Here is a 25,935-nt window from a genome sequence, read left to right as displayed (position 1 = left end):
CCATATCAAAGGAGTCTTGTGCTGCGGACCGTGCCATGACTCTACAGTCAAAACACACATTCATCGTGTGTTTGTGTTTACCGTTAATACTGTTAAATATTATAGCTTAGCTATTATTTTTGGTGGATAACTTTATGGTGTGGGAAAAATACTGAACTCTTTTCGTTTAAAATAACGTGAGAATACATAACTACAAAGTTACCATAGTTTGGTAACAAAATGTTCCCGCCATTGCATGAAACGGAAATTGCGGTATTTTTTCTTCCTTATTGTGACGTATATCCGAGGAAATGGCTTCTCGAACAAGATAAAATGTAGGCTGCGTCCTAAAACTGGAAAATTCTGCCTTCTGAGGACACATTTCAAGGTAGGAAGGCATCAAGGCACGTCCAAATCCAATGTTAGCTTCACTTCCTGTCTCATGAGATACCTTGTTCAGATTCTTTTACTGTCTATGGTTCAGATCGATTTTTGAAGGAAGCATGGATGTATCCTTAGCTGCCTTTGATATCCCACAATCCTGCGCTTTCCATTCTGTGACAGTTGAGCTAGAAAAATAAAGATGGCGTCCGAAAGTTGCGTTTGCTGCTCAGTTTGTGTATAATTGTACGATTTTGACCAACATATTTCAATTTTGATATCATTTCTATCGAAAAATTACTACTGTTGTAATTAATTATTTTAGTTCTCACCAAAGCTCGCGCTATATTGCTGTAGATCATTAAACTGTTACGCTGCCTCAGAAGTCTGTCCGAAATCAGTTTCGTGAGGTGCCTTCATGCACAAATGCTGCCGTACAAGTCATTCTCTTATAAGACAGCGAGGCAGCAAGACAGCTAACTAGGTTTTCGGACGCAGCCGTTGTGCCGGACTTGATTTTGTCAGTCGGGATAGAGTTACAGGTTATTTTTTATCAAGTTATTTTGAGCACAAGAATTTAAAAAATGATGATTTGCACAGATTAATTATTGATAATATAATTTACATAAAAAATATTCCATAAAAAAATAAGAATTTGATTCCATGAAAATTTTAATACTGGGGTAACCTGGCCTAAGCCTATTAGACTCCACTGTATTTAAAAAACATTCATCAAATAGATGAATGAAGTAGCCTATTCTGCACCGCTAGGGTCACCAAAAGGAGATACTTTTTTTCCTTTTCTTTTTTCTTTTTTGGTGCAGAATACAGATTGGTCAAATACAGTATTAAAGCACTAGTTCAGCCAAAAATGAAAATTCTGTCGAGAATACTTTTTGTGCGCAAAAACAAAACAAAAATAATGACTTTCCAACAATTTCTATGTCAGTCTCCTACACTGTTCACGTAGTAAACACAGAGTGCAGTACTTCTGGGTTTTATGCCAGGATGGCGACTCATTATTGGCCGGCTCCTGCATCTGCATCTCACGCATGTGACGTGCTGCTCACGTGACCAGCGTCGGCCAATACTGAGTCGGTGTTCTGACGTAGAACCCGGAAGCGCTGCACTGTGTTTACAATGTAAACAGTGTAGGAGACTGACAGGGAAGAGAAGAAATTGTTGAATAAAATCATTATTTTTGTTTTGTTTTTGCACACAAAAAGTATTATCTTCGCTTCATAAAATTAAGGTTGAACCACTGTAGTCACATGGACTATTTTAACGATGTCTTTACTACCTTTCTGGGCCTTGAAAGTGGTAATTAAATTGCTGTCTATGGAGGGGTCAGGGAGCTCTTGGATTTCATCAGATATATCTTAATTTGTGTTCTGAAGTTGAACGAAGGTCTTACGGCTGAGTAATTAATGACAAAATTTAAGTGGTCAAATATTCCTGAAAGGGTAGGTTCACCCAAAAATGAAATATCTGTCAGTCTCTGAGAGTCAGACGTGAATTTTTTTTTTTTTTTTTTTTTTTTTTTTTTTAATTTGGCCGTGTAAAGTTGCATACAGTCAATCTGGCGACATTATTCCATATGTTATTAATATGGTGTTTCATAAACTATTATAATTCGTAACAACTCAATTTCTATGGCACATTTGTTAGAGAACGTACAAAAGGAAAAAGTGTGTGTACAGGTGCAGCACACTGTGCAGAAAGAGTAAAAAAAATCTCAGGTGTTCATCAGGCAAAAAAAAAAAAAATAGTGTTCACATTTGTGTAAATATCCACAGTTTATTTAAAGAAAAAAGTACAGCATAAGGAAACATATTTGAAACAGGGCCTCTTTTCCTATGGCTTTGATGAAGAAAGATGTGGATAAACACATGTTGGTCATTTCAGTGTTTTGAGAATGAATGAAAAAAGCCTAAAATAGAGTTCTATTCTCCAACATGAACTAAAAGGGAAAACAGCTGAAGTTAAAACATTTACATAACTAAAGGAACTAAAGCAGAGTCAAGTAATTCCTCTCTCTCTCTCTCTCTCTCTCTCTCTCCTCTCATAAATAGGGAGAAAAGAAAGGCAAGGATGAAGAAAGAAGGGGAAAATGAAGGAATAGTTCACATTATCAAAGAGGAAATCAACAAAGTAAACAGTTACTGGTCATAGAGGTGTGTTAAAGTCACCTTGAAATCAAAATTTACATTCTTATTTTTTATGGAATATTGCAGTATTTATTATTAATGTTTTTTTCGTGCAAATCATTATTTTTTAATTCATGTGTCCTCATAATCTTTAAGCAAAATCACTTTCCCTCCTACCTGCATCAACATCTCTTCTCTGATGATGTGTTTACTGGCGTGAGGGCGGGACAACCTGTCACTCACATGACATCACAGCAATAGCAAACCACGACAATCCAATCTATTTGCTGATGGACAAAATCAAGTCTCGTTCTATCTTTCTAGTTCGAGAAGCCGTTTCACTCGGATATACATCACAATTTGGAAGAAAAGTCTAACTTCCGTTTCATGCAGACTGTAAAGAGTTTGGTTCAGGTCACATCTGGAACATCTTTTTTACTTTTGAACATTAGATGTTTGAAGGTGTTAAGACCTCTTTCTAAGATAATTACAGATTGAGTCAGCTGAACACTGAGAGAAGAGATTTTAGCTGGTTCTCTGTTTTTCTTTTTGGTAAGCAAGGAAACAATTTTCGCTACTGGAGCAACACTTGAAAAGCATAATTATGTGTTAGTTACTAGTTTATTTACAAAACAAGCCCAACCTTCAAAATGTACCCACAACAACATGCAAATAAACAAATTGTTGTCAAATGTTTTGGGGTCACGGAAAACACATGGTACCTGCCACCCACAGCCCTTTAAGAGCCATGCTTGTTGTGCATTTTAACGCCACCTTGTGGCCAAGACTTGCTACAGCACATCATTAGATTAACATGAAAACAGCTGCACAAGTGAATTTCATTTATCAGACTCCCTCTTAATTACTTCAAACGGTCAATTTATTGTCGCCACATTAGTTTCCAGAATGAGGGAGTTATTCTTTGAGACTATGGAGGTGAGCTTAGAGGGGTTAGGCTATGAGAAATTAAAAACAAAAGACATTTGGAAGAAAAAGAGGAGGGAGGAAATGTGTTTAAATTAATATGAAATATTTAAGATACTGCACTAATTTTAGATCACTAATCAAATTGTTATGCTTACAATATTATCTATAACTGAGAACATATACTAAATTAAAATTATATTTAAAACAGCAAAATAGAAGCAATTTTCACTAGTGTTTTCAGCCGTTTGACCCTACAGAATTAACAGTAACAGCCTTACATGTATAAAGAACAATTTATGACTGAATGCATGAGTAAGAGGGGTTTGGGGGTGGGGTGGTGTGGTGTGTCATTAACTGGCCCCTCCCTGTCTCACCCAGTCATCACTCTGTCCCTCAGTCGTCCCCGGGTTTGTTTGGAGCTGTCATAACAGCCTGTGATTCGTCAGCCATTCCTCAATGTCTGTGTTAATATTACACTCTGCCCTCCATGTCCACAGGCTCCCATTTTTGTTTTTCTAATTATCGATCTGCTCGCTGTCATGGTGACCCCTGAGGGAAGAATCCATGTGGAGGCGAAATGGAGCCCAGAGTTGGCAGTGAGCGAACAAGTCCAGCGCACGAAAAGGGGAAATGCACAAAATTCCACTGTGCTCCCCTCAGAGCAGCAGGGCTGGAGCGCAAGCTACAAGAAAAGCCTCATCTGGACAACAAAGCACATAGATGGGCTTTTTTTTAATTACAATGACATCCACAGAAGTCTGTGACTTTGTCTGGTATCCACACGCTAAAACGCTGATTGAATTATAGTACATATTGATCATCAGATTCACAAAATGTATTCACTGATTCTACTCCCTGTATAGGCTCGACTATGTAAATTGGAGTGTTTTTGTTTAGTTTTAATTTAAATATAATAGATGGTTTTTGAGAATGAAAGATTCTAGTACAAGACATGAAAGTTACAGTTGGATTTCCTTTGTTTCTGAAACCGATGATTCAAGGGAAACCTAAGAATTGCTCCATCCCTGGAAGCCAAAACAGGTCCATTGGCGCGTAAATCCTGTCTAAAGATATTCTTGAACATTTCAGTGTAATATTTCATTAATTCAAAAGGCGGTGGAATGCTTTTCATTAAATGCAGACAGATGGTTACTAGGTTTTCCCTTAGTGTAAGAGTTGAATATGAACCAAGACGTCATGCTCACCTGTGGCTTTTGGGGCCGCTTGCTTTCAATGAATGCCAATATAAAAACATCAACAAACTGAGTTTTAAATACTTGCGCATATCTTTATGAGCCAAGTGATTTACAAGCCTCACTGGATACATGCTTGAAAAATGTTAAAATTTATTCATAGGCCCTTGTAAAGAACTTTCTTATATAAACACAGTATAGGCCTACTTTTGATTAATATTGTTAAACAAAGCCTAATATCTCAAAATTCACATCTATAAATTTTAAAACTGGCTCCAGATGTGCTGAACACGAGTTAAAATTATTAATAAACACATTAGATACAATATTACAGACACGAGGAATGTTATGTTCATTAGTGGGAACCCAGTTTTGGCAGTGCAGTTCTGTACATCAGCACTATAATACAGTTTTTAAAATCCCTGATTTAACATCAAAGCCTGCAGGGGTATGGCTGAATGTTCTTATAATAACCCTGTTGATCATAAATTATTTCTTTGTTTGTTAAACTGCATTCATGGATTGTGTAGGCAGTGGCAACACTCAAGATGAATATTTCCGCTCAGTGAGAAAGAATTGACTTCTGGGTTATTTAGAAAAGGACATGGACAGGATCCAAAAATATTATGCCCTATATAGAGCATGAAACATTCCTCTTCTCTTAAAGAGTTAGTTCACACAAAAATTAAAATTCTGTCATTAATTACTTTTTTTTTGCACAAAGAAAACAATGTACCACTTTATTTACAAAATATTAATCTCCAACGCGAGTTCACGAGAGCACCACGGCGCATGCGTGTTGTGTTGATGCGAGAGCAGACTCGCGCGTTCACAAGAGCACCACGACCTGCATGTTATGCTGACAAGAGAGTAGACGGTGGCTGCGTTCCACTCCACTTTTAGACACACGCTCGCAAACTTCCCTAAGTAGCTACTTTCTCTCGGGAGAATCCCTGCCGCCATTTTGAAGTGCGTTCCATTTTGCGAAGTGGACGAGGAAAGTTTATATGGACAGACTTGGGCTGAATCCCAAATGGCTCACTTCTATGCACTTTCGATCGTGTGGACTTACAAATGCTGCCGCGTGCGCGTGTCCGTTAATTCCACGAGACCGTATTGTGTCCCATTCATCCCCTGCGTTCCATTTGGAAGGGCTCATCCCTATGCCCTAATCACTTCAAAGGGTTTACCCTCCGGAGTGAGAGCTTCAAATGGATGAAGGGTGTAGGGGTCAATAAAACTTTTTTTTTTTTTTTGGAACGCACTTCAGCGTCATCTTAACGAGACAATCAAGGAGGCGCCTTCGTCTTTTCCCCCCTGGTTTACTCTTTGTATTAATACGCATTCATTTACTGTAGTAACATTATAAGCTACTACCGGTCTTTTAAGTTAAATATAATGTATATTGTGTCTATTTGAAACATTTGAATGGGCTGATAAAGGGAGCTGTAAAGTATTTTTGTTGAAGTACAATGTCATTTTGACCGTGTACCAAATCTAACTAGTATAAATATTACAGTACTATAGAAAAATATTATACATACATATAGGTAAAATCGAACTCTGAGGCTCCTGTACCCATTCTGTGACGCCAAACATCTTCCCTGTGCAAAGGATAATAGGGGCCTGAAGTGTCCATCAGTTGTACCCTTCAAAATCCTTCATTCCGAAGGGCCCTTTGAAGTGGCCAGTTTTCAGCACTTCGGTTTGGAACAACCCTTCAATATGGCGCCATGATTGTTTTCACTCCGAAGTGCCTTTCGGAGGGCGAAATATCCCGTTTGGAACACACCGATTCATTTTAGGTTTCAGAAGGGGGCTCGCGAGCACCCCCCTTGTGGCCACTATGCGCGCTCGATGCACACTTCACTCAGAGGAAGACCGTGAGGGTTTAGGGTGCCATTTGGGATTCAGCCTTGGAATGTGTCCTCCAAAGGCAGCATTTATCAGTTTTTGGATGCAGCCATTGTTGTGTGAATGCATCACATGAGTCACACAGGCTACATCCGAATGCTGCCTTCTGAGGATGCATTCCAAGGTAGGAAGGCATCAAGGCACGTCCGAATCCAATGTTAGCTTCACTTCCTGTCTCCTGAGATACCTTCCTTTGATCGATTTTTGAAGGCAGCATAGATGTATCCTTCACTGCCTTTGATATCCCACAATCCTATACATTCCATTCGTTGACATTTGAGCTAGAAAAAGAAAGATGGCATCTGAACGTTGCGGTTTCTGGTCAGTTTTTGTGTAAATGTACATTTCTGGCCAACGTTTTCCACTTCTGATGTCATTTCTTGCGAGAAATTACTACTGTAGTAATTAAATATTTGTTTAGTTCTCACCAAAGCTCCCTCTATTTTGCTGTAGATCATTAAACTGTTACGCTGCCTCAAGTCTGTCTGAAATCAGTTTCGTGAGGTACCTTTGTGCTCAAACGCTGTCTGCAGAGTCATTGCCTATAACAAGGCAGCGAGGCAACGAACCTAAGTTTTCGGATGCAGCTATGGATTATTAACTTTCTGTGGTTTGAAAGTGGTAGTTGCGTAGGCTGTCAATGGAGGGACAGAAAGCTCTACCATTTCATTGAAAAGATCTTCATTTGTGTTCCGAAGATGAACGAGTGTCTTACGGGTTTAGAACGACATGATTATTTACAGAATTTTTGGGTGAACTAACCCTTTAACTTTCCACTTTACCTTGCTGACAGGATTTGAGGCCTTGTCACACATTTGCTGATATATTCAAGAAGTGTGGAACAGGCTGTTTAGGCTGACCTCTGTGTTTAAACTATCACTAATTTGAGCTGGATAACTTCCTGCTTTCATTACTCTTGCCAGCAGGGCTGAGATGACAGAAAGTCCCGGCGGCGCCGGCCTGCTGGAGAGGAAACAGTGCTGTGACAACGGCGCCCAAGTCAAACACAAAGGTCAACATCCACCGTGCACCCGAATCCCCCTAGTGCCTGTTAAAACCGCAGGAAAACGCAAATAGGTTGTGTCACACCATTTCCTCAGGTTTTAAAAGAAAGGTCATTCCTGGAGAGGATATTTTAAGATGTTAATTCAGACATATGATCGGATCTTCATCAAAGGTCCTACGTAAGGAAGCCATTCATTAGGATTATGATGACTAATGTTATGCAGTTTCAGGCTTAATGCATACTTGTGTAGGAAAAGAAATCAAAGTTTCCAAGACAAAAGCGATAGAAATACAAGGTATGATGTCAGCATGAGACCCTCAGCAAACATTAGCATCAAAAGAAAAGATCAAGAGCTTTTGTTTTAAGAATCCTCCTACACTTTAAGTAACAGTTCGCTTTATATTACATAGAAGAGTCTATTCTTTTAACTTTACAGGGAGGAAGTAATCTGGTCATTAATCTTTATTAAAGCCTTAGTACATCATATCTTCTCCAAACAGCCGATGCTTAGATCTGCTTACCAATGGTTTTTATCTTCCAAAACTGGGAGAACTCTCAAAACTCAAAACTCTCTCGCAATCACTCTTCTTTTCTCTCTGTGTTAGTTTGGTGTAGGTTTTGTATTTCAGAAATGATCTCTACTGTGTGTAAATGGGGGTGCAGGGGTATACATGGTGAAATGAATATTATTGTCACATCTCGAGCCAGGTCAAATTCCCCACCAAATGTGCAATTTGGGGATGACGCCTGCCACGGAAAGTCTGCCTTTAATTTTCTCTGCTGGCACACACACTGACATGTGCACGCACACAGCACATGTACACACATACATACAGATGCTTGCAAAGAGAGAAGAAAGAGACACAGGAGAAGCAAGTGCAAGTATTTATTCTGTTCAGTTGTCTGTTTTAAGTTGTCTAGGGCTGCATGAGACTCAAAGAAAGCCGTACAATACAAAGGCATTAATGTCGATTCAGTACTTTAAAATAGCCTAAACGTAATCATCTACAACTGTTTTGTTTCATTTTAATAATGGAAAGGTAAGATTGATTTCCTCCTAATTTTTTGTGTTTAAAGGAGGTTCTGATAGCCTATCTATTTTGAGAGCTTAAAGGGATAGTTCACTCAAAAATGAAAATTCTGTCATCATTTACTTACCTTCAAGTTGGTACAAACCTATATGAATTTATTTCACGTAATACAAAAGAAGATATTTTGAAGAATATGAGTAACCAAACAGTTGATCGGCCCCATTGACTTCCACTGAACAGAAAAAATACTGTGGAAGTCAATGGAGACTAGCAACTGTTTGGACATTCTTCAAAATATCTTCTTTTGTGTTCAGCAGAAGAAATAAATTCATACAGTTGAGAGTGAGTAAATAATGACAGAATTTTCATTTTTGGATGAACTATCCCTTTAAAGGGTTTAAAGGGTCATAAAGCATGTCATCCCTTTAAAGTCATGTGATTTCAGCAGTTTAGCCGTTTGATAGGAGATCCGAATCACTGATTCGATTCGTAAAGCTCTGAAGCAGTATTTTGAAATTGGCCCATCACTATATTGTTGAAAAGTCGTTATTTTGTATTTTGGTGCACAAAAAGTATTCTCGTCGCTTTTTAATATTAAGGTAGAACCACTGAACTCACATGAACACTTTTAAATGTGTTTTTAGTACCTTTATGGATCTTGAGAGTTACAATGGCATTGCTGTCTATAGATGCCTCACTGAGCCATCGGATTTTATTAAAAATATCTTAATTTGTGTTCTGAAGATGAACGAAGGTCTTATGGGTGTAGAACGACATGAGGGTGGGTAATAAATGTCATTATTTTCATTTTTGGGTGAACTAACCCTATGAAGTTTGATCTTGTTTGAGAAATGCTTCTTTTTTTCATTTTGGTAATATGCTAACATTTTAGTGAGAACAGCAGCAACTTTTATTAGTGTGAAAAGGAAATGTGCTTGTATTAGACTAGGTATCTTGGAATGGACCTTGTAGTTTCCAGTCAAGCTTTCCTAGTGCTGGTGATTCAGAGCATAAATAAATGTTATTTCTAACCACTTCCTTTCAATGAAAGTCTACTCATTCAGTTGAATATTTTTGCTACTGGTATAAAGGGCAAAGTGCATCTGTAAATACTCCACAGGATGGTGCTCATGAGCTTGTCATATCTGTCATGTGTTTCTCCATGTGACCCCCACTCAATATTTTTTGTGCAGAGGGTAGAGAAGAACAAAACTCTGGTCACGATAACAAGAAATTTTAAAGATGTCGGAGGATTTCAATATGAGAGAAGATGAGCTTGAGTTTGTTTAAACTATGAGAGGCGTCTAAACTTATGCTACTCCTCCATCATACATCTCATCAGAGTTTATTCTTGTGGCGCAAATCGATTTGTGCATGCATACGGTCGTCTGCCGGACAGTGATTTTAGTTTAGAAAGTTTTAAATATGAATACTTTTCTTAAAAAAAAAACAATCACTTCGCTTCAGAAGGCCTTTATTAACACCCTGGAGCTGTATGGATTATTTTTTTATGATGGATGGATGCACTTTTGGGGGCTTCAAATTCGCACCCCCATTCACTATCATTATAAAGCTTGGAAGAGTCAGGATATACTTCAATATAACTCTGAATACGTTCATCTGAAAGAAGATAGTCATATACACCTAGGATGGTGTTTTTAGGTGAACTAACCTTTTAATTTCCAATCACACATTCTTGTAGATCATACGGTAGGCCTGCTGTTATTCATTGACCCCTTCAAGGTCAACTAAATGGTTAACTGTATTCCATTAGCGTTTTTTTTTTTTTCTCTCTCTTTTTTTTTCATCATTTTTAAAATGCAATGCCAAGCCACACAGAAGGATAGACAGATTTTTGCTCTGAAGTAATTTGGCAAGAGAGAAAGATGTTTTGGTCTGCATTTCTTCTCCGTTCCTCACTCGAGAACAGGGAGAGTTGAAAGCTGTCACCAGGCTGGGCCAGGGCTCACATGTGTTTTGCTCTGAGCCATGTAAACCCAAACCCCAATCCACTTCTCCATTGCCCCATTTATAAATAAAAGCCTTTTAACAGTGCATATTTTAAATAGTTCAGCTGTTGAGGGAATAGATGTGACTTTTCGTGCAGGGAAAAGCTGAAGTTGATTATATGGTGATGATGATGAAGAGCGATGTCACATCAGCCACCAGACTTGTGCGCACTGGCAGTTTGTTTAAGAGATAGAAATGAAAATACATATTCATCTGAGCCTAAGATGTCCAAACAGCCAGTTAACATCCTCCAAATGTCTATTGCATAATAATTAGCATCCTTTGAAATTTTAGAGACAACCTGTAATTACAGACACAGTGAAAGTGCAGAAAAATAGAAAGCTATATGGCTACCACAGGGGAGTCGCTCCCTTTGCTTTCAGCAAGTTTGCAAGAGGTCAAGGTTTTAAAAAAAAGAAAAAAAAAAAAAAAGACTGCCAGTAGCGTTACAAATTGTTAAAAAAAAACAACTCTTAGATCAAGTAAATAATGATCAAAATAATTATCTTAATTATTTTAACTTGCAGGAACACAATTAATACCTCTTGACAGTGACACTGCTTTTATATTACAACCTACTCATATTTTTTGTCATACCAGCAAGCATCAGATGAGTTGAAAGAATGCAATGTTTGTGTTAGGCCTAGGGGTGTCGCAATATACTACCGGCATTGACGGTAACCGTGATATTCAAAGCATGAAATATCGATATTGTGTTAATTTAGGGTGTGACGATATACCGGTATTGACGGTAACCGTGATATTCAAAGCATGAAATATCGATATTGTGTTAATTTAGGGTGTGACGATATACCGGTATTGACGATAACCGTGATATTCAAAGCATGAAATATCGATATTGTGTTAATTTAGGGTGTGACGATATACCGGTAGCCTATTGACGATAACCGTGATATTCAAAGCATGAAATATCGATATCGTGTTAATTTAGGGTGTAACGATATACCGGTATTGACGATAACCACAATATTTAAAATGAATAGGACGCTTATGATATCATGACATGTAAATACTCTAGCGCCAGTACCTGGTTGAGCTCTCAGGTGGCAGTATTGGACCTTAACGCTGACGCCTGTCAAACAAGAAGACGCAGCGCGCACAGCTATTCCGAACGGGAGAGTGAGAGGCTCTGTCCACTCCCGAAAAAAGTAAAGTAAGCTCGACAGTATGGGAGTTTTTCGGCTCCTTAGACAGCCCAATCCGCAGGATTTGCCTAGCTACAGTCAGTACGAAAGGGTGGCAACACTACCAATCTTCTTACCCACCTCCGTGTCCATCACCCTGTGGATTACGCTATTTTACAGAGAGTAAGTTGTGATTATTTTACTAGTCATGGAATGGGAAATGTTATATTAACCTACAGTCATTTTCTGTGTTCATATATTTAAATAAAGCGTGATTCTGTAGCCTACTGCGTTTTCTTTACTCGTCTTATTCAGCGTGATGTAGTTATGCCCTCAAAATTCAAGATGCATAGGTATGTTTTGCCCCGACGATTTTTTGTCATTATATCATATTATAAGATGTAGTTGTTTTACAATATCACACGAGCAAGAGTGCCGTTTTTCACAAATCAGCACAAATGCAATGTTCCTTCAACTTATTGTTAAATGAACAATGTGAGTTACATTTTAGACACAGTATTGTTAATATTGTTTTTTTTCCTTTATTTCGCCAAAGACATTTCAAAATGATGAACAGCAGAACAGAGCCCCCGTGCAACAGACAGAAATGTTGTTATTCTGACTGAATCCGCGTTTAGAACGAATGAATCCGAGCTTCGTTCCTGAATGAATCAGTCATTTGAACAAATCGGTTGACTCACTCACTCACTCATTAAGACAGTGACTTGCTGCCACCTACTGGCAGTTTAGTTTAGTTTCATATTTAAGGGGCATTTTAATTAAAAGTTAAAATTAGAAAATAATCTATATTTAAATACTGAATTAAATTTATGTAGACAAATTGTAAATGCTGTGTAAATATATTAATGCCACTTCTTATTCTGTGTCATATAATATTGAACATTTTGTGATTCAGTATCGTTGGCCTTCTTCCCAGCATGCGTTTGTCACGTTAATTCTTTTAGTGTTTTTAGTTTTTTCTTTTAAGTGTGTAGGCCTACGTATTCTAAAAATCCTCTAATCATAACATGGGTGTTGACGTTTAGTTAAGTAACAGTTACTTTACTTAGGTTTCAAATTTTCCAAAATAATATTATTTACGTAAAAATAATTTAAAACACGAGTCATACGTAATCTTGCACTCATACATAAATCTTCAAGACAAGAGCGTGCGTTTATCCTATTTAGTCGTTAGGGGGCGCGCGCTGAGTATGGCTTGCTCGTGAAGGAGGTACTAAAATTATTTTGAACTACTTTTGAAGTTGCATTCAAATGTTTTGTTGTCGGAAAGAAAAGAAGGCCACAAGGTTTGTTCTTGCGTATTTATTGGGAAAATAAATCTTATTAAAGTCAAAATTATAGTTAGCGTCCCATTCACTGACAACCATAAACATTCACCGCGCTATCCAATGTTAGATAACTTGCTGACTATTCTGGAATTTCGGGAAATACATCCTATTTTCGCTGTGTATAAAATATATACGCTTCAAATGGTTATCATAAGTAAATATGCACTACTTTAACGACAAGACAAGGCACTGTAACTGTTGTGGGGGGAAAAAAAATAATACAGAATACCAGTCACGGCAGCAACCGCAATGTTTAAAGTTAATGGCCCCCCAACTCGGGAACTTGGGTATCAAAATTGTCCCCGAGCTAGGAAACTCGTAGTTAGGATAATTCCGATTGCAGGTGCAGGCGTATTTGAACGAAACAAAAATCCTTGAAAAGTTCTTAAGACCGCCGTAAACTGTGCAAGTTTAAAATGAATTTCTCATCTCAGGTAACACAAGGTAAAAATGTTCCAGATTTTAAATAATGGCAACTTGACATTTCAAGTTCAGTCAAGATATTTACTTAAAAAAGGTAAAACTCAGAAAATCCCCTGCTGTTTTCATTTTTAAAGCTCTAAGAACACCTTGTTTTTTTCAGTGCAATGTTAACACAAAAGCAAGTAAAACCACACAAGGGAATTCCACCAAGACATGCACATTAAACATACATTTAAAATGCCAATCAATCCATCTGAAAGGCCAAAGTGCTATGTTTTTTGTCATAAAGATGATTGTGTTCCTCTGTAGCTCAACCCAGCAGGTGGATTGTGGTCAGTGAACTCTGCACGGAAAAAACACATTTCATTCAACTCCATTCAGCGTCACAGTATGTCAGCACACAATGCCGTCTTGGCATTCGCCTCTACCGCACACTGTAAACAGCTGGACTGTATTTTACAAAAGGCAAGTAACTTTTAGATTTGTGCAAACCCTAATCCAAGCGCTCACATTAATAAACTGGCTGTGGCCACATGTTCTCAGCGCCTTAGCCAATAGCCAGAGGGCTGACATGGAAGGCGGTAAATTTGTTATGGAGCAAAGGAAAAAAGACAAGAAGGGAGATTCAAGAGACGAAAAAGGTCACAGGAAATAAGTAGACGCACACACACTCAGATTAACTCCAAACATCTCCACCTTATCATGCATATATTCCTCACACACGCTTGTTCAGACTCTTCCCCCCATGCTCACTTTGACTGTCTCCTCTGTAATAGGCTCCAGATGTGGTGCTGAGGGGGTGAGGTGTTTGTATGTCATCTGCTCGGGCGGCTGCGCGTACACCCATCCGAGGGGGATGCTGTCAGCCCTGATGGAGGGGGCCCGGGCCCCAGGCCTGAGGTGGTGGGGCGAGTGGGTCACAGCCTACGCACATCTGGAAGCACTTCAGGTCAACAGGGCCTGGCTGCCTGAAAGGTGAGACGCTTCGACCTGACCTGAGCACCAAAGCGTGGAGAGTATGCAATAGTCTGGACGGAGAACAAGGCACTTCCATACACACACACATATATATACACATGAGTCATGTCACTAATCAACGCCCGTGGGTGTAAACACGGACCTTAGAAAGCATTTTCAGTAGGTTGGGCTGACAATAATGATGGGAAATAATAACAATCCCTTTCCCTGTCTTTGATTTAGTGAATTTCCCAGAATTTCTAGCTTACAGTCTTGCTCATTGTAAAAGTGGATTCGACTATACTGAATAGCATTTGCGAGTTTCAATATGTGTCATCGCCAGGTGATTAATAAATAAGTAAATAATAATATTAGAGATATAAAGAATATGTTACAGTTCAGCGAATTGCCATTTCAGGTTTTGCTACACTCACATAAATTATATTTTAACTGTTGGAACAACCCAGGTGAAAAAAAAAGTACATTTCAATAATGTACTTAAAGTGATTTATTTTCGCGCACTAATTTTGTACTTAATATACTAAAAATTCTTCTTTAGTACTTCTTAAGATAATCTTAAGAGCATCTAAGTGTACTCAACTGTGCTATTTTGAGACACCATGAAATATGAACTAAAATGTGCTTTTAATACTATCTCTGTATTTAAAAAATATATTTAGTTACCACTTGTAGTACACTATGGGTTCAAATGTACTATAAGTAGTATCTAAATACAACTTATAAATACAGAGATAGTATATTAAAAGCACATGGTGTCTCAAAATAGCACAGTTGAGTACACTTAGATGTTCTTAAGATAATCTTAAGAAGTACTAAAGAAGAATTTTTAGTATATTAAGTACAAAATTAGTGCACGAAAATAGAACACTTTAAGTACATTATATTATTTTTTTTCACCTGGGAATTGATGATGATCATTACATATCAGTATATCAACGTCATATATTGCAGTCTTGGTTTATTGTAAATTGACTGAATTAACTTATTTTAGTTGTAATTAAATCTGCAAAATAAGGCAGGGTGCAGACATGCATGCATCTTATTTTTTAATCATTGATTTGCTTGTAATCAACAGTTTTCTTTTTTGGTTTGGTGTTTTAAAAAAATGAGGATTTTTTTTGTTGTTGTTTTTATTTGAAGTGCAAAAAAATGTACAAATTTTGGGTATGTTGTTTTTCTATAAATACCTCATATTATTGGATTTTTTTTTTTCTTTTCCCCATAGAAATAAATGAGTAACCAGGATTATCTTTCCACCATACTGTGTGTCAAACATCCTTGTGGCTGTCTGCTCGTATTATACAGGACATAATTGGTAGCCGGGCTTAAAACCAAAACACTGAATTTCCCGAAAGTGATCACATCGTACACATGTATACTCATGTAAACAAATATTGAGTATAAAAGTTTCAAGGTTAAAGACATTGCAATGATCTGCGTGAGTAAGCGACAAAACTAAAATTCATGTTCAAAAAGTTCAACATATTGTTCACCCAGCAACGTAAAAGAATATCGGATCTAGAAACTAATCTATACTTAACATATCGAGTAACATGTTCAGTACAGAAAAATAACATAATACTCCATGACACTGAATGTAATGAGCTTCTGTCAAAAAAATGCTTGAACTTGAAAATAATCAATTGAAACATTTGTTGGTATTTAATGTGCCTAATCTTTACATGCTGCTTGATTTGAAATGCACTAAAAAGTGGGACATTTTCTTTCTTTGTACATGAGGAATCAACATTTGCAAAAGATGTTAGATGTAAGGCAGAATTAGTACAACAAGGAATACATAGCTCAACAGCATTGTTTAATATTGCACAATGCTCTAAAATGATTTCGAATAACACGGTGCATTTCACGGAAAGACTTTACCTGCAAAAAGTTCAAACAGGTCAAAAATATTGTAGGATAAATCCAAAACCCCATTATCCTCTCACATATTATCAGACCCAGTTCAAAGAACATTGACTATCATCGAAATCTATAATATGAAACAGAATTCATTTTGGATTTTTTATTTTGTAGTGTCGGTGTTTTGACTAACATAAAGCAAGAAATGTTACATGCGGATATATTTTTAAGGTCATGTAGTAATACTGTTGCCTGCAACAGTTTCTCAAATGTGAGCATTTAGCAAAAACAGCAAAAGAGTGCATGTCTCTTCAACTGCAGAATTCAACACAATAGTATAAGATTTATTGCTTGAAATTTTTTATTACTATATAGTTTCCAAATATAAGAAGAAAAATATGATTGGCAAAAAAAAAAAAAAAAAATCACCTCAAGAAAAACTGAAACATAATTTTGTTAGTGTACTGTGAGCAGATACATAGGTCACCATGGGGAACAGTATTTACCTTTAACAGTGGTGTAATATTCAAGACATTAAAAGATGTAATCCAGCCCCAGTGCTTCCATTAGCATTGATGGTTTTAAACATCTCATGTCTACCGATTAATCTCCACAAATGTGTCTTTATTCTACTGGATGTAGGCCTGGAGACATTTTGGGTCACTATTTTGAATGGTGAACAACAGTCCTCCATTGTTTGCCATGAAAGTTTCTTTACTTTCCATCCGGACGACCCAAAATACAGCCAAAAACAAACAAGGAAAGAACAGCTTACAGCATCCAGACGCTCCGTCTGCCACTTCTTACTGATTTAGCGGAGCCCTGCTCGTTGACTTGTCCTCCAAAGAGCAGACCTTGCGTTGTCTTTACAATCTTCGGATCAGTACAAAATGAGATTGAGTTTCTCAGAAACAAAAAGCCAAATGAGAGGGACATCAATGCAATTCCATTGGTTTAGGAGGGGGTGAAAAGTCATAATATCCATTCTGCTCTGACACTGCAGGAGGCCAAACTCATCCAGCTCTTCTGAATTCTTCTCTTCTCAACGTCTCTTGCTTCTCTTTGTCCCCTCATCCCGTCCCTCTTTTCAGACTTAGTTGACAGTGGGCACTTGGTTGAGGCTGTACTCTTTGGCCTTCAGTCTCAGATTAGCAATGCTGTTGGCCATGTTCATTCCCTGGGTGGAAGTGGTGTTGGCACAAGTGGGTGGGTAGGTTGCCATGGTGCTGAAAATAAGATATGAGAATGATAGTCAATTTAAATTGTATTATGTTACATGCATTACAGTGTCAATTAGAAATTGATGAGAAACGAGCCTCAGATTTAAAATAAATAAATAAAAATGGAAAGTCTTCATGTGAACCCAATGATAATGCTTAAGTTTGCAATTTAAATGATAAACCATAAATAGAAATTTAAAAAAGTACTTGCATTCTGTGGGCAGCATTTTCTGTGGCACTCGCATTGGCCCTCCCTCCGGCCTTGGGTACCAGCTTAAGAATATATAAATAGTTAATAATTCTTCATACTTCAATACTGCATTAATATGTATGCATTTTATGTGCACAGTAATGCATTAGGTGTGCGTTGAAATTGTGCAAGCTCGTTTTACTGGCATGGTCACTGGTCAAATGCGTATCCATGCCAGAAAGAGTTCCCGGTCGAGTTGCATATTTCAGCTGCTGGGAAAAAGGTAGTTGGCCGGAGTGGCAGGGTTAGTTACTCTATACGGCTTTTAAGAATGAAGATTACTGTAAAACAGAACCATAGTGTAACTAGAGTCACAAAAAATCCTGCCCAAAGGACTTTTCTTCCTCTGAAAGTCAATTTGTATCCTATGGCCCAAAGGTCATGAGGGTCACAGGCGGATTTAATATGGTTTGTTTTCAGATTATCACTTCATCATCAGGGGATCGGCCCACCATCACTTCCACAAAGAGAGGCAGAAAACGGCTCGCTAGCTGGTCATTGCGCTACTTTGGACTATTTTACCTACGCAACGCTACTGGGAAAAGCATTTTTTCTTGTTTGCTGGCGCGGCCCTCCGACTCCACCAAAATTTTGAAGGAAAACAAAAGAGCTTAAGAATGAAATTGTGCGAAAAATCGAATTTGAAATGTTTGGAAGAAGAAAATATGGGCAGCTGGAGAAGATGAAGTCACGGCAGGAGAGCAGAAGATGCATACAGAGAGGAAATGAAACCAAAGCAATGAGATGAGGAGGATTCAGAGGGTTACCTGTACGGGGCTGCGCTCCCCCAGGACAGGTAGTCATTTGGACGGGGTGCAGGACGGGGGACAATAGGCTGCTCCACTGCCGTTACGTCTCCCGAGTAGGATTTGAGAAGTGAAGCGTTCTTACTGGCCAGCATCGCCCGCTCGTTACGTCGAAACTTTGCCCGTCTATTTTGGAACCACACCTATGAGAACACAAGCCAAAATGACAGTACAGTGGTTACTCCAGATATTTAGCACACAGCGATGAAAGACAAATTGCAGAGCAAAGCAGATTCAAGACTCAAGATATAATATTGCCCACATTAGGGGAAAAAAAATGTTAGTTTTTCTATATTTTCTGACATTAGATGATTCATGTTCTGCTTGAGATTGTTACTGACATACTGATAAGATGGGTCAGATATGATGGAATTCATAAAATGGAGAGTGAAAATTGATATCAACTCAATGAAAATTCAATCAAAAAACTTTGAAGTCATTTTTCTAAGTCTCAGCGTTGGCTTAACTGCATTTTGCCTTTGTAGGGCAGTATTTTGCTGCGCTTTTTGAAATTCAGCCTGATCCGCTGGTGCACACATGTACACCTTTTTTGCAGAGGACACATCAGAGGCTTGAAGAATGAGCAAACGCGCTTGTGAAACATGGTTGAAGGCAGAGCGGGGAGCCCAGATCTCGAAGCTTTGGCTGCAGCACCAGGCCTGGTGGAGGCACAGTGTCCGGTTACGCAGCGCCTGAGGAATGAGCTCAAAGTCTCTTTTATCAAAGCATTTCTGTATTGCTCCCTTTCTGGGACACATTAATTGCAGATGTGTTTGTTCTATTTCTTTCCTTTCGTTCTCCCCTTCCTTCTCTTGATCTATAAACGGGAATAATCCCCATCTTTCTACAAAAACAGTCTCATTACAGGAGAATGTGGAGACTGGCTGCGGCCTACAGCATGTGTGCTGAGAGGCAGAGTGATCGGCTGGGGCTTTTTAAACAATCATGTCGAAATCTGGCGATGGGGCCGATGACAGTGGCGAAACAACACAAAGATTCAGTGCATCCTTGTGGAAACCTTGAATTAGACAACTTGTTAAATCTTCTTTTTTGATTTTGATCGGGTTTTATTTCTAACCATTTGTTACTTTTGAAGTAGCTTTATTTGAATAGAGCTTCAGTACATTTTTTTTTTATTAAAAATCTCGAAATGTATGTATTTTCTAATCAACCAGGACCTAATAGACTGCAGTTAATAATTGTGAGGTGTAAAGTTCACCTGAACTCTAGCTTCAGTGAGATTGACCCTGCGTGCCAGGTCCTCTCTAACAAAGGCATCTGGGTAGTGTGTCCGTTCAAACACTCGCTCCAACGCCTGCAGCTGGCTGCTGTTGAATGTGGTTCTATTCCTCCGTTGTTTCCGCTTCTTCTTTTCTTCTGAGTTTAGCTGCTCATCTGGTAAAACACATATGAGAGTTATCTCAGGTGCTGCAGATTTTAGATAATTCAAATTTCATGTCCATCAGCAGGTGTTTTGTTCTTACTGTTACTATATGTTTTATTTTTGCCATTTTTATGTCATCTTGTATGCTGTGATTATGTAAAAATAATAAAATTTGATTTTTCTGGGATTATTATTAAAGGGATTTTTTAAAAAGTTAAATATCATTGATTTTATATATATATATATATATATATATATATATATATATATATATATATATATATATATAATATAATTTTTTTTGCATAGCATAAATCACAAACAAAGCTAAATTTTTTTTACATTTATTCCCTTTTGTAGTGTTTTACAGTGGCTTGAAAAACATCATCCCAGTTAATAAACCGATGGACATCACTGTACAAGTTATCTAATGAAAAATATATTGTAATGAGCCTAGACATTTCGAATTAGACCATAAACCATGGATGATTTATAATTTTTAAATATATATATTTTTTTCATTTTATTTATTTATTTTTTGTCATGGGCTTCTTTTGACAAACATTGTGTGCTCTCACAAGAACTGAGTTTTTGTTCAAGCTCATGTTTCATCTTCAGTGTGCAGTGAAGGAGAGATTTATAAACATAGAGAAAGCTTTTCTTTATCTTGACCAATAGCATAGCAAAATATCCACTGTTTCACCAGCACTTCTATAATCAAGCAATAAATAAATGAAAAAAATGAAGAAAGAGCATGTCAAAACAAGCATATTTAGAAACAATGTTTAAAGAGTCTATTCCCATCAGTTGTCCCCACTTTTCAGCCAAAGGCACAGAAGTAACTTAGACTCTCATGAGACTGGATAATCATTCAGCTGACAGCACAGACAAACTGCAGTGTTTTTTCTTTTTTTTTGCTTTTCATGACAACAGTAGTTCCACAATCATAATTTTCCAAAGGATCACAAGATGAAAATTGACATTTGACCTAAGGCATAGCAGGGGTTCAGTCCCTTTAGGCCTGTTGGAAAGATTGTTAAATGCCAGCGTTTTATTGGTTAGAATTTCAGATTCACCAGATTGTAAAGGTCAGTTTAATTACTATTTAAACTTCCTGTTTGTTACATTTAATGAAAACTCAAGCTGTTTAATGGGGCATAGGCTTGTTATGGGGAACGCTTAAAAATGATTCTACAAAATTAGTCCAAGAATTTTAGTAAAAGCACTGAAAAATACTGAAAGAGTGAATTAATTATAACAAAACATAAACTACTGTATTACACTGTGTTCAAATACCTCATGCATCTTATTCTTATTTCCCTTTATTTGTAATTTCTCAGTATCTTGGAACAATCTATAAGATGACAACAATAAGGCCATTTATTTTAATATATGGAAGTTTGATCATGTAGGGGCTAATTTCATTAAAATGTTGCCTATAAAAACAAATTATTGTGCTAACATGTAAATTATATTAAAACAAACTTACATTCTCAGAAGTTGAAATTCTAGTTTTGTGAATGGTGTGTGAGTAGCTAATGTTAATTTGTAAAAGAGAACTAACGCATTTATGCCTTTACACGCGCCGGGGGATAAAAGATGCGTCAAACAATGCAATAATGACGACATCTTTTCCTATCTCATTTTCGCTAATTAAAATTTTAATTTCGTAATAGAGATATGGCCTTTAAAATGCAACAGAAACATTTATGAAAAAAGTTTTTAAATTGAGAATTTCACTAAGAACGGCAATTTACAAGCCAACGCTATTAGCTTAAATTTTTGCATTAAAAATAAATAATGTGCTAATGCAAAAAACAAGAAATAGGACCTATCCATAATATAGCCTACTAAATTTTTGACAAAGGTTTATATCCAACTGTAACCTTATATGTAAGTTTGAAAGACATGCAACAGGCCAAAATAAAAATATTTTCATTAGCCTATTTATTTCCATTTCGTTCAAGAAAAACAACAACAACAACAACAACAAAAACACGATTTGTATTAGACATAAGTAATGGAAGTTTGCTATTTGATACCATAATCGCATATGTATGTTCTCCGGATGCAGGATAATGATGACAAATTATAGTGTTTAAATGAACTGAAAAGGTCCAGCTAGATTTAGGTTTTTGACTGGTTTTTTTCCAGCGCCCTTTTTATCGTTTCTTGGACTAAGCAAACTAAAAAATGAATTCAGTTTCTCTACATTTTTAACTGAAATTTGTTGCAAATATTCTAATGATCATATAGCCTAAAGCAAATTATATAATGAAAGCCAATGTCAGAAAGCGGTTCTCTCGTAAAAATAAAATTTTATATATAAATATATATAGCTATGAACACAAAGTTCGCAATGTGCAATGTTTACGGGGCCATATTTTGATTAATGCATTACGGGCTGGAATGTCAACAATCATAAATTATGTACAAAATGCGTTTACGACCCATAAAATTTTCTCATGCGGAATTCTTTTTTTCTGCTAGTATTATTTCTGGACATAAAATTCGCATCGCCTAGCTACAAATTTTCTAATGAAAAACTTTGTAGTAGGCCTATAGCCTAATACATTTAAAAGTCATAAATTCAATTTAGCGATCAAGGAAGCAGCTGACAGTAGAGCTATGGTGCGGCTCCTAGCCACATTTACAGAATAGTCAATAAAGCTGACAGTATTTTTAGGCTATATATGCTAGTTTATTGTATATTGTGCTGTCTCTGTTCAGTTGTATTTATTCTATATCTACAACAACTCTTATGGAATATGAGCAGCCACACTTACTCTCCTGCTGTGTTGTATCACTGCCGCTGGTTAAACCCGGAGACTCCAGCATAGTCCTGCCCGTTTCGCCAATACTTTCATCCGCCTGAGAACCGACCATTTCTCTAGCCTCCTCTAGATCCAACAGGTGGCTCACCGAGAAGTTCTTTTTGGCTTGCAGGTTTTCCAGGTTGGCTGTAATGGGACTCTCCAGTCTGCTGGATATGGTTGCTTGTCTGTCCATTACATGTGCATAGCTAGAAGTCATGACGCAAATACGATGCAAGAGAAAAAAACTGGGCAAGTGTATTAGGTTAAGCAAACAGGTCCTCCTCGCATATATTTGAAGACAAACTCATAAGAAACAGCGCCTCCAAACCGATGTCTTAGTTACCTTTGCTCACTATGATAGCTAGCTACCTATAGGAAAGTTGTTCCCACAGATCCAGGTGGAACAAAAATTACAACCTGGTCTAAAACTTTGTGGAACTTAATATGAAGACCACGATTTCTGTTGAATCCGTTCACTCATAGCCATGTAATCTCTTTCTGCAAAGTACTGTTGGTTCAATAAGAAAAAAAGCTCCCGGAGCTCCACGGAGTTGTTGACTGAGCGCCGATCCAGAAATGCTGATGCCTTTCAGATGCATGTGTGTAAAGCGTCGAGAGGAGGCAGGACACTCCACCGCCTTCCCGAAGCTGTTGGCGCTCTCCTCTGCTCCACGCCGTGCTCTACTCACTCACACCCACACGTTCTGGCACTTCAAACGGCGCTCATTGGCATGCAGTGGAGTGGATTGTAAATGAAAAATTGAGACCCCTGGGAGAGAAGATGGAGCTGAAAGGCTCTCGTAATTACGTGGCAAAAGACTTTGTGCTGTCTTTGACGTTTAACAGTAGGCTACCCCTCCCTCCTCCATCACAGCTTCCTTCTTCGAAGGTTAACCCTCCCCAATCTTTGAATTCCTGTTATCTGTCACTTATTCATTTCACTCAATAATAAAAAAAAAATGACATAAACAATGTTAAAATGTGGTGGTAACGATTTGTAGGAACTTTCCAAATAATGGGATGGTTTAGATGAATATAGGCCTACATCTTTTGTCAGGTGTGACGCCATTTTTATTTTTTCGCAAATGAAAACGAGGTTGTCAGGTAAGCGGTTGTATACGGACCATTCACACAGAACGCATTTTGCGTTTAAAACACAAGGAGTGGAAAAAACCCAGAAGCATTTATAAAAAGTTGAATTTATTTTAACTTGAGCTGTGTTTTTAGACGCCATGACGCGCGAATGAGCTCAACGGTCAAAGACGTCGGTCTAGTAGCTACATGTTTACATTAAAAAAAACATGTTTTAATAATGCCTTTAGCATTTTAGTTCCTTCCTTGCAGCCTCTTATTCATTTACTTAGCTTGAATGTTCATATAGAACTGGTTATAGTCGACCTTTCAGGCTAGCCTAGGACTTATTCTGGAGAAATAAAGTATATTTAATTTCTCAGAAAACTTGTTTTAAAAAGTTATAGTCCCCCTATTAGAATACAACCTTAGGCTAATGCATATTCATTGGCTAATGTTTTGACGCTAAAAACCGACATTTGAGGTTTTGTCGTCTAAATAGCGCTTTAGCTGCAGTGGCCTACACTTCTCCAGTTGGGACGGGAGTAGTGTCAGGCCATTTGGTGTGTCTTTCACAAGGTAGATGTCCATGTGTTTCAATGGCAAGAGTCTATAGGCTCCTCACTGCCACAGACATCCCGTAGCTTCCAGCTCCAGATCTGGGAAAAGAACACTTGATGCCATCAAAGGAAAACGGATTGAAACCAGATGTGCTGCTTTCGTTCTTTCCATGTATTTAATTAAGCCGCTGTTGGGATGGAGTAGACCTTTTTCATCATTAGTTTTCCCTCTACATTCCCTCAGCTGCCAGCTCCTCTACAAGCGACTTCTCTCAAAAAAGCCTGCTATCGGGGTGATCGTGCAATAGAAGACAGTTTGTAAAACCGGTTCTTTCAACCACAACCAGCAAAACATTTTTTCTTTAAATGTTAAATCACTGCGGCACATGTCCATCATCGTTTAAGCACAGAAGTCTCAGATGAAAGGCATTATGCTACATTTGTTAATGGCCTGTCAAAATCCAAACTTTAAAAGGTTTTTTTCTGTTTCATGATGACTTCGAAAAAATAACGAAGAAGTCCCAATGACCAAAAAGATAATTTGGACACCTGAAAATGAGCTTGGATCAAATTTATTGCATTATTTCCCTTTTAAATTTAATTCCATTGATTTAAAATATATTTGACAATGACCTTCCATGATTTTTCCATTCATTTGAGATTGAGATAAAACTTCTCTATTTTCACCATTACTTTTAAGATTTTATTCATCTCCAAGAGTTTTCCAGGCCTGTAAATCACAATCTCGCCGATATTCCGTTTTCCATGACCGTGGGAACCCTGTAAAAAGATGGACAGAATAACGAAATTAACGGCTATTATATTACGCTTAGAGTGAACCTAAAACACACACACACACACACACACCAACGGACAAATCATCACTAAAATGTATTTTGTAGGCCCATTTCTTTGCCTGTTAAGACATAAAAGATTTTATAACGTACATGTGTGTAATTGAAAACATAACTCATGACTCATATAGCCTAACTGTGGATAGACATAATGGCATTGTGATAAACACAGACTCAACAATAAAGCTTAACGCATTAATTAGCCTACAAAAAGAGTTAAGTATTTATCGAAATAAAAGCCTAAACAAGGGCAATGCACTTCAGTTCAAGTCTCAGACGGCTATTTTGTATCAACAGAATCGAAAACCCATGTAATCTCATGAATTAAAAACGCGTGTGTAGCTATTTCATTTGTTTCAAAGTGGCTAATTTACAGTGATTAAAAAAATAGACACTCGTTGGACGAAAATAATTATAAAAAAGCAATTTGTTAGTTAACCTAAATAAGACCATTTGTAATGCGCATTGTAACCACAATAATTAAAACAAGATTTTAAACTCGGGATCCAGGGCAAAACGTGACTTTGTTTGGTATAGTAGAAGTAGGCCTAAAATGCAGCACCGTCGCATCAGTCGTGTTTAACCTGCCCTACGTCTAATTTATATCATTACACCACTACAATGTTTTTCA

At 37.6% G+C, this 25,935-nt stretch overlaps 2 protein-coding genes across 9 annotated transcripts; one reads left to right on the top strand and one right to left on the bottom strand.

Annotated features, from left to right (window-relative positions):
• Positions 1 to 81: 81 nt before the first annotated feature.
• Positions 82 to 19,832, top strand: LOC125278217. Of its 5 annotated transcripts, XM_048207141.1 has the most exons (5): positions 82 to 367; positions 2,433 to 2,534; positions 7,468 to 7,553; positions 14,282 to 14,480; positions 18,234 to 18,574. In XM_048207141.1, exons 3-5 carry the CDS (start codon positions 7,475 to 7,477, stop codon positions 18,406 to 18,408), a joined length of 453 nt encoding a protein of 150 aa, XP_048063098.1. In that variant the 5' UTR covers positions 82 to 367; positions 2,433 to 2,534; positions 7,468 to 7,474; the 3' UTR covers positions 18,409 to 18,574. The 5 variants fall into 5 exon arrangements, 4 of the variants coding, with proteins under 4 accessions (XP_048063098.1, XP_048063097.1, XP_048063096.1 ...); XR_007187074.1 differs by lacking the exons at positions 7,468 to 7,553; positions 18,234 to 18,574 and adding an exon at positions 15,709 to 15,971; XM_048207140.1 differs by lacking the exons at positions 82 to 367; positions 2,433 to 2,534; positions 7,468 to 7,553; positions 18,234 to 18,574 and adding exons at positions 12,708 to 14,146; positions 19,176 to 19,832.
• prrx1b (paired related homeobox 1b) lies at positions 16,492 to 25,264 on the bottom strand. 4 transcript variants are annotated; one of them, XM_048207138.1, is made up of 6 exons: positions 25,144 to 25,264; positions 22,790 to 23,004; positions 19,839 to 20,014; positions 18,581 to 18,762; positions 17,771 to 17,836; positions 16,492 to 17,569 (listed from the first exon to the last, which is right to left on the bottom strand). In XM_048207138.1, exons 2-6 carry the CDS (start codon positions 22,887 to 22,889, stop codon positions 17,437 to 17,439), a joined length of 657 nt encoding a protein of 218 aa, XP_048063095.1. In that variant the 5' UTR covers positions 22,890 to 23,004; positions 25,144 to 25,264; the 3' UTR covers positions 16,492 to 17,436. The 4 variants fall into 4 exon arrangements, with proteins under 4 accessions (XP_048063095.1, XP_048063092.1, XP_048063094.1 ...); XM_048207135.1 differs by lacking the exon at positions 25,144 to 25,264 and having other exon boundaries at positions 22,790 to 23,737; XM_048207137.1 differs by lacking the exon at positions 25,144 to 25,264 and having other exon boundaries at positions 17,775 to 17,836; positions 22,790 to 23,735.
• Between the last annotated feature and the right edge of the window lie 671 nt (positions 25,265 to 25,935).

This window comes from Megalobrama amblycephala, linkage group LG11, assembly GCF_018812025.1.
Source record: "Megalobrama amblycephala isolate DHTTF-2021 linkage group LG11, ASM1881202v1, whole genome shotgun sequence".
Lineage (NCBI taxonomy): Eukaryota > Metazoa > Chordata > Actinopteri > Cypriniformes > Xenocyprididae > Megalobrama > Megalobrama amblycephala.
This window is presented reverse-complemented; position numbering and strand designations above follow the sequence as displayed.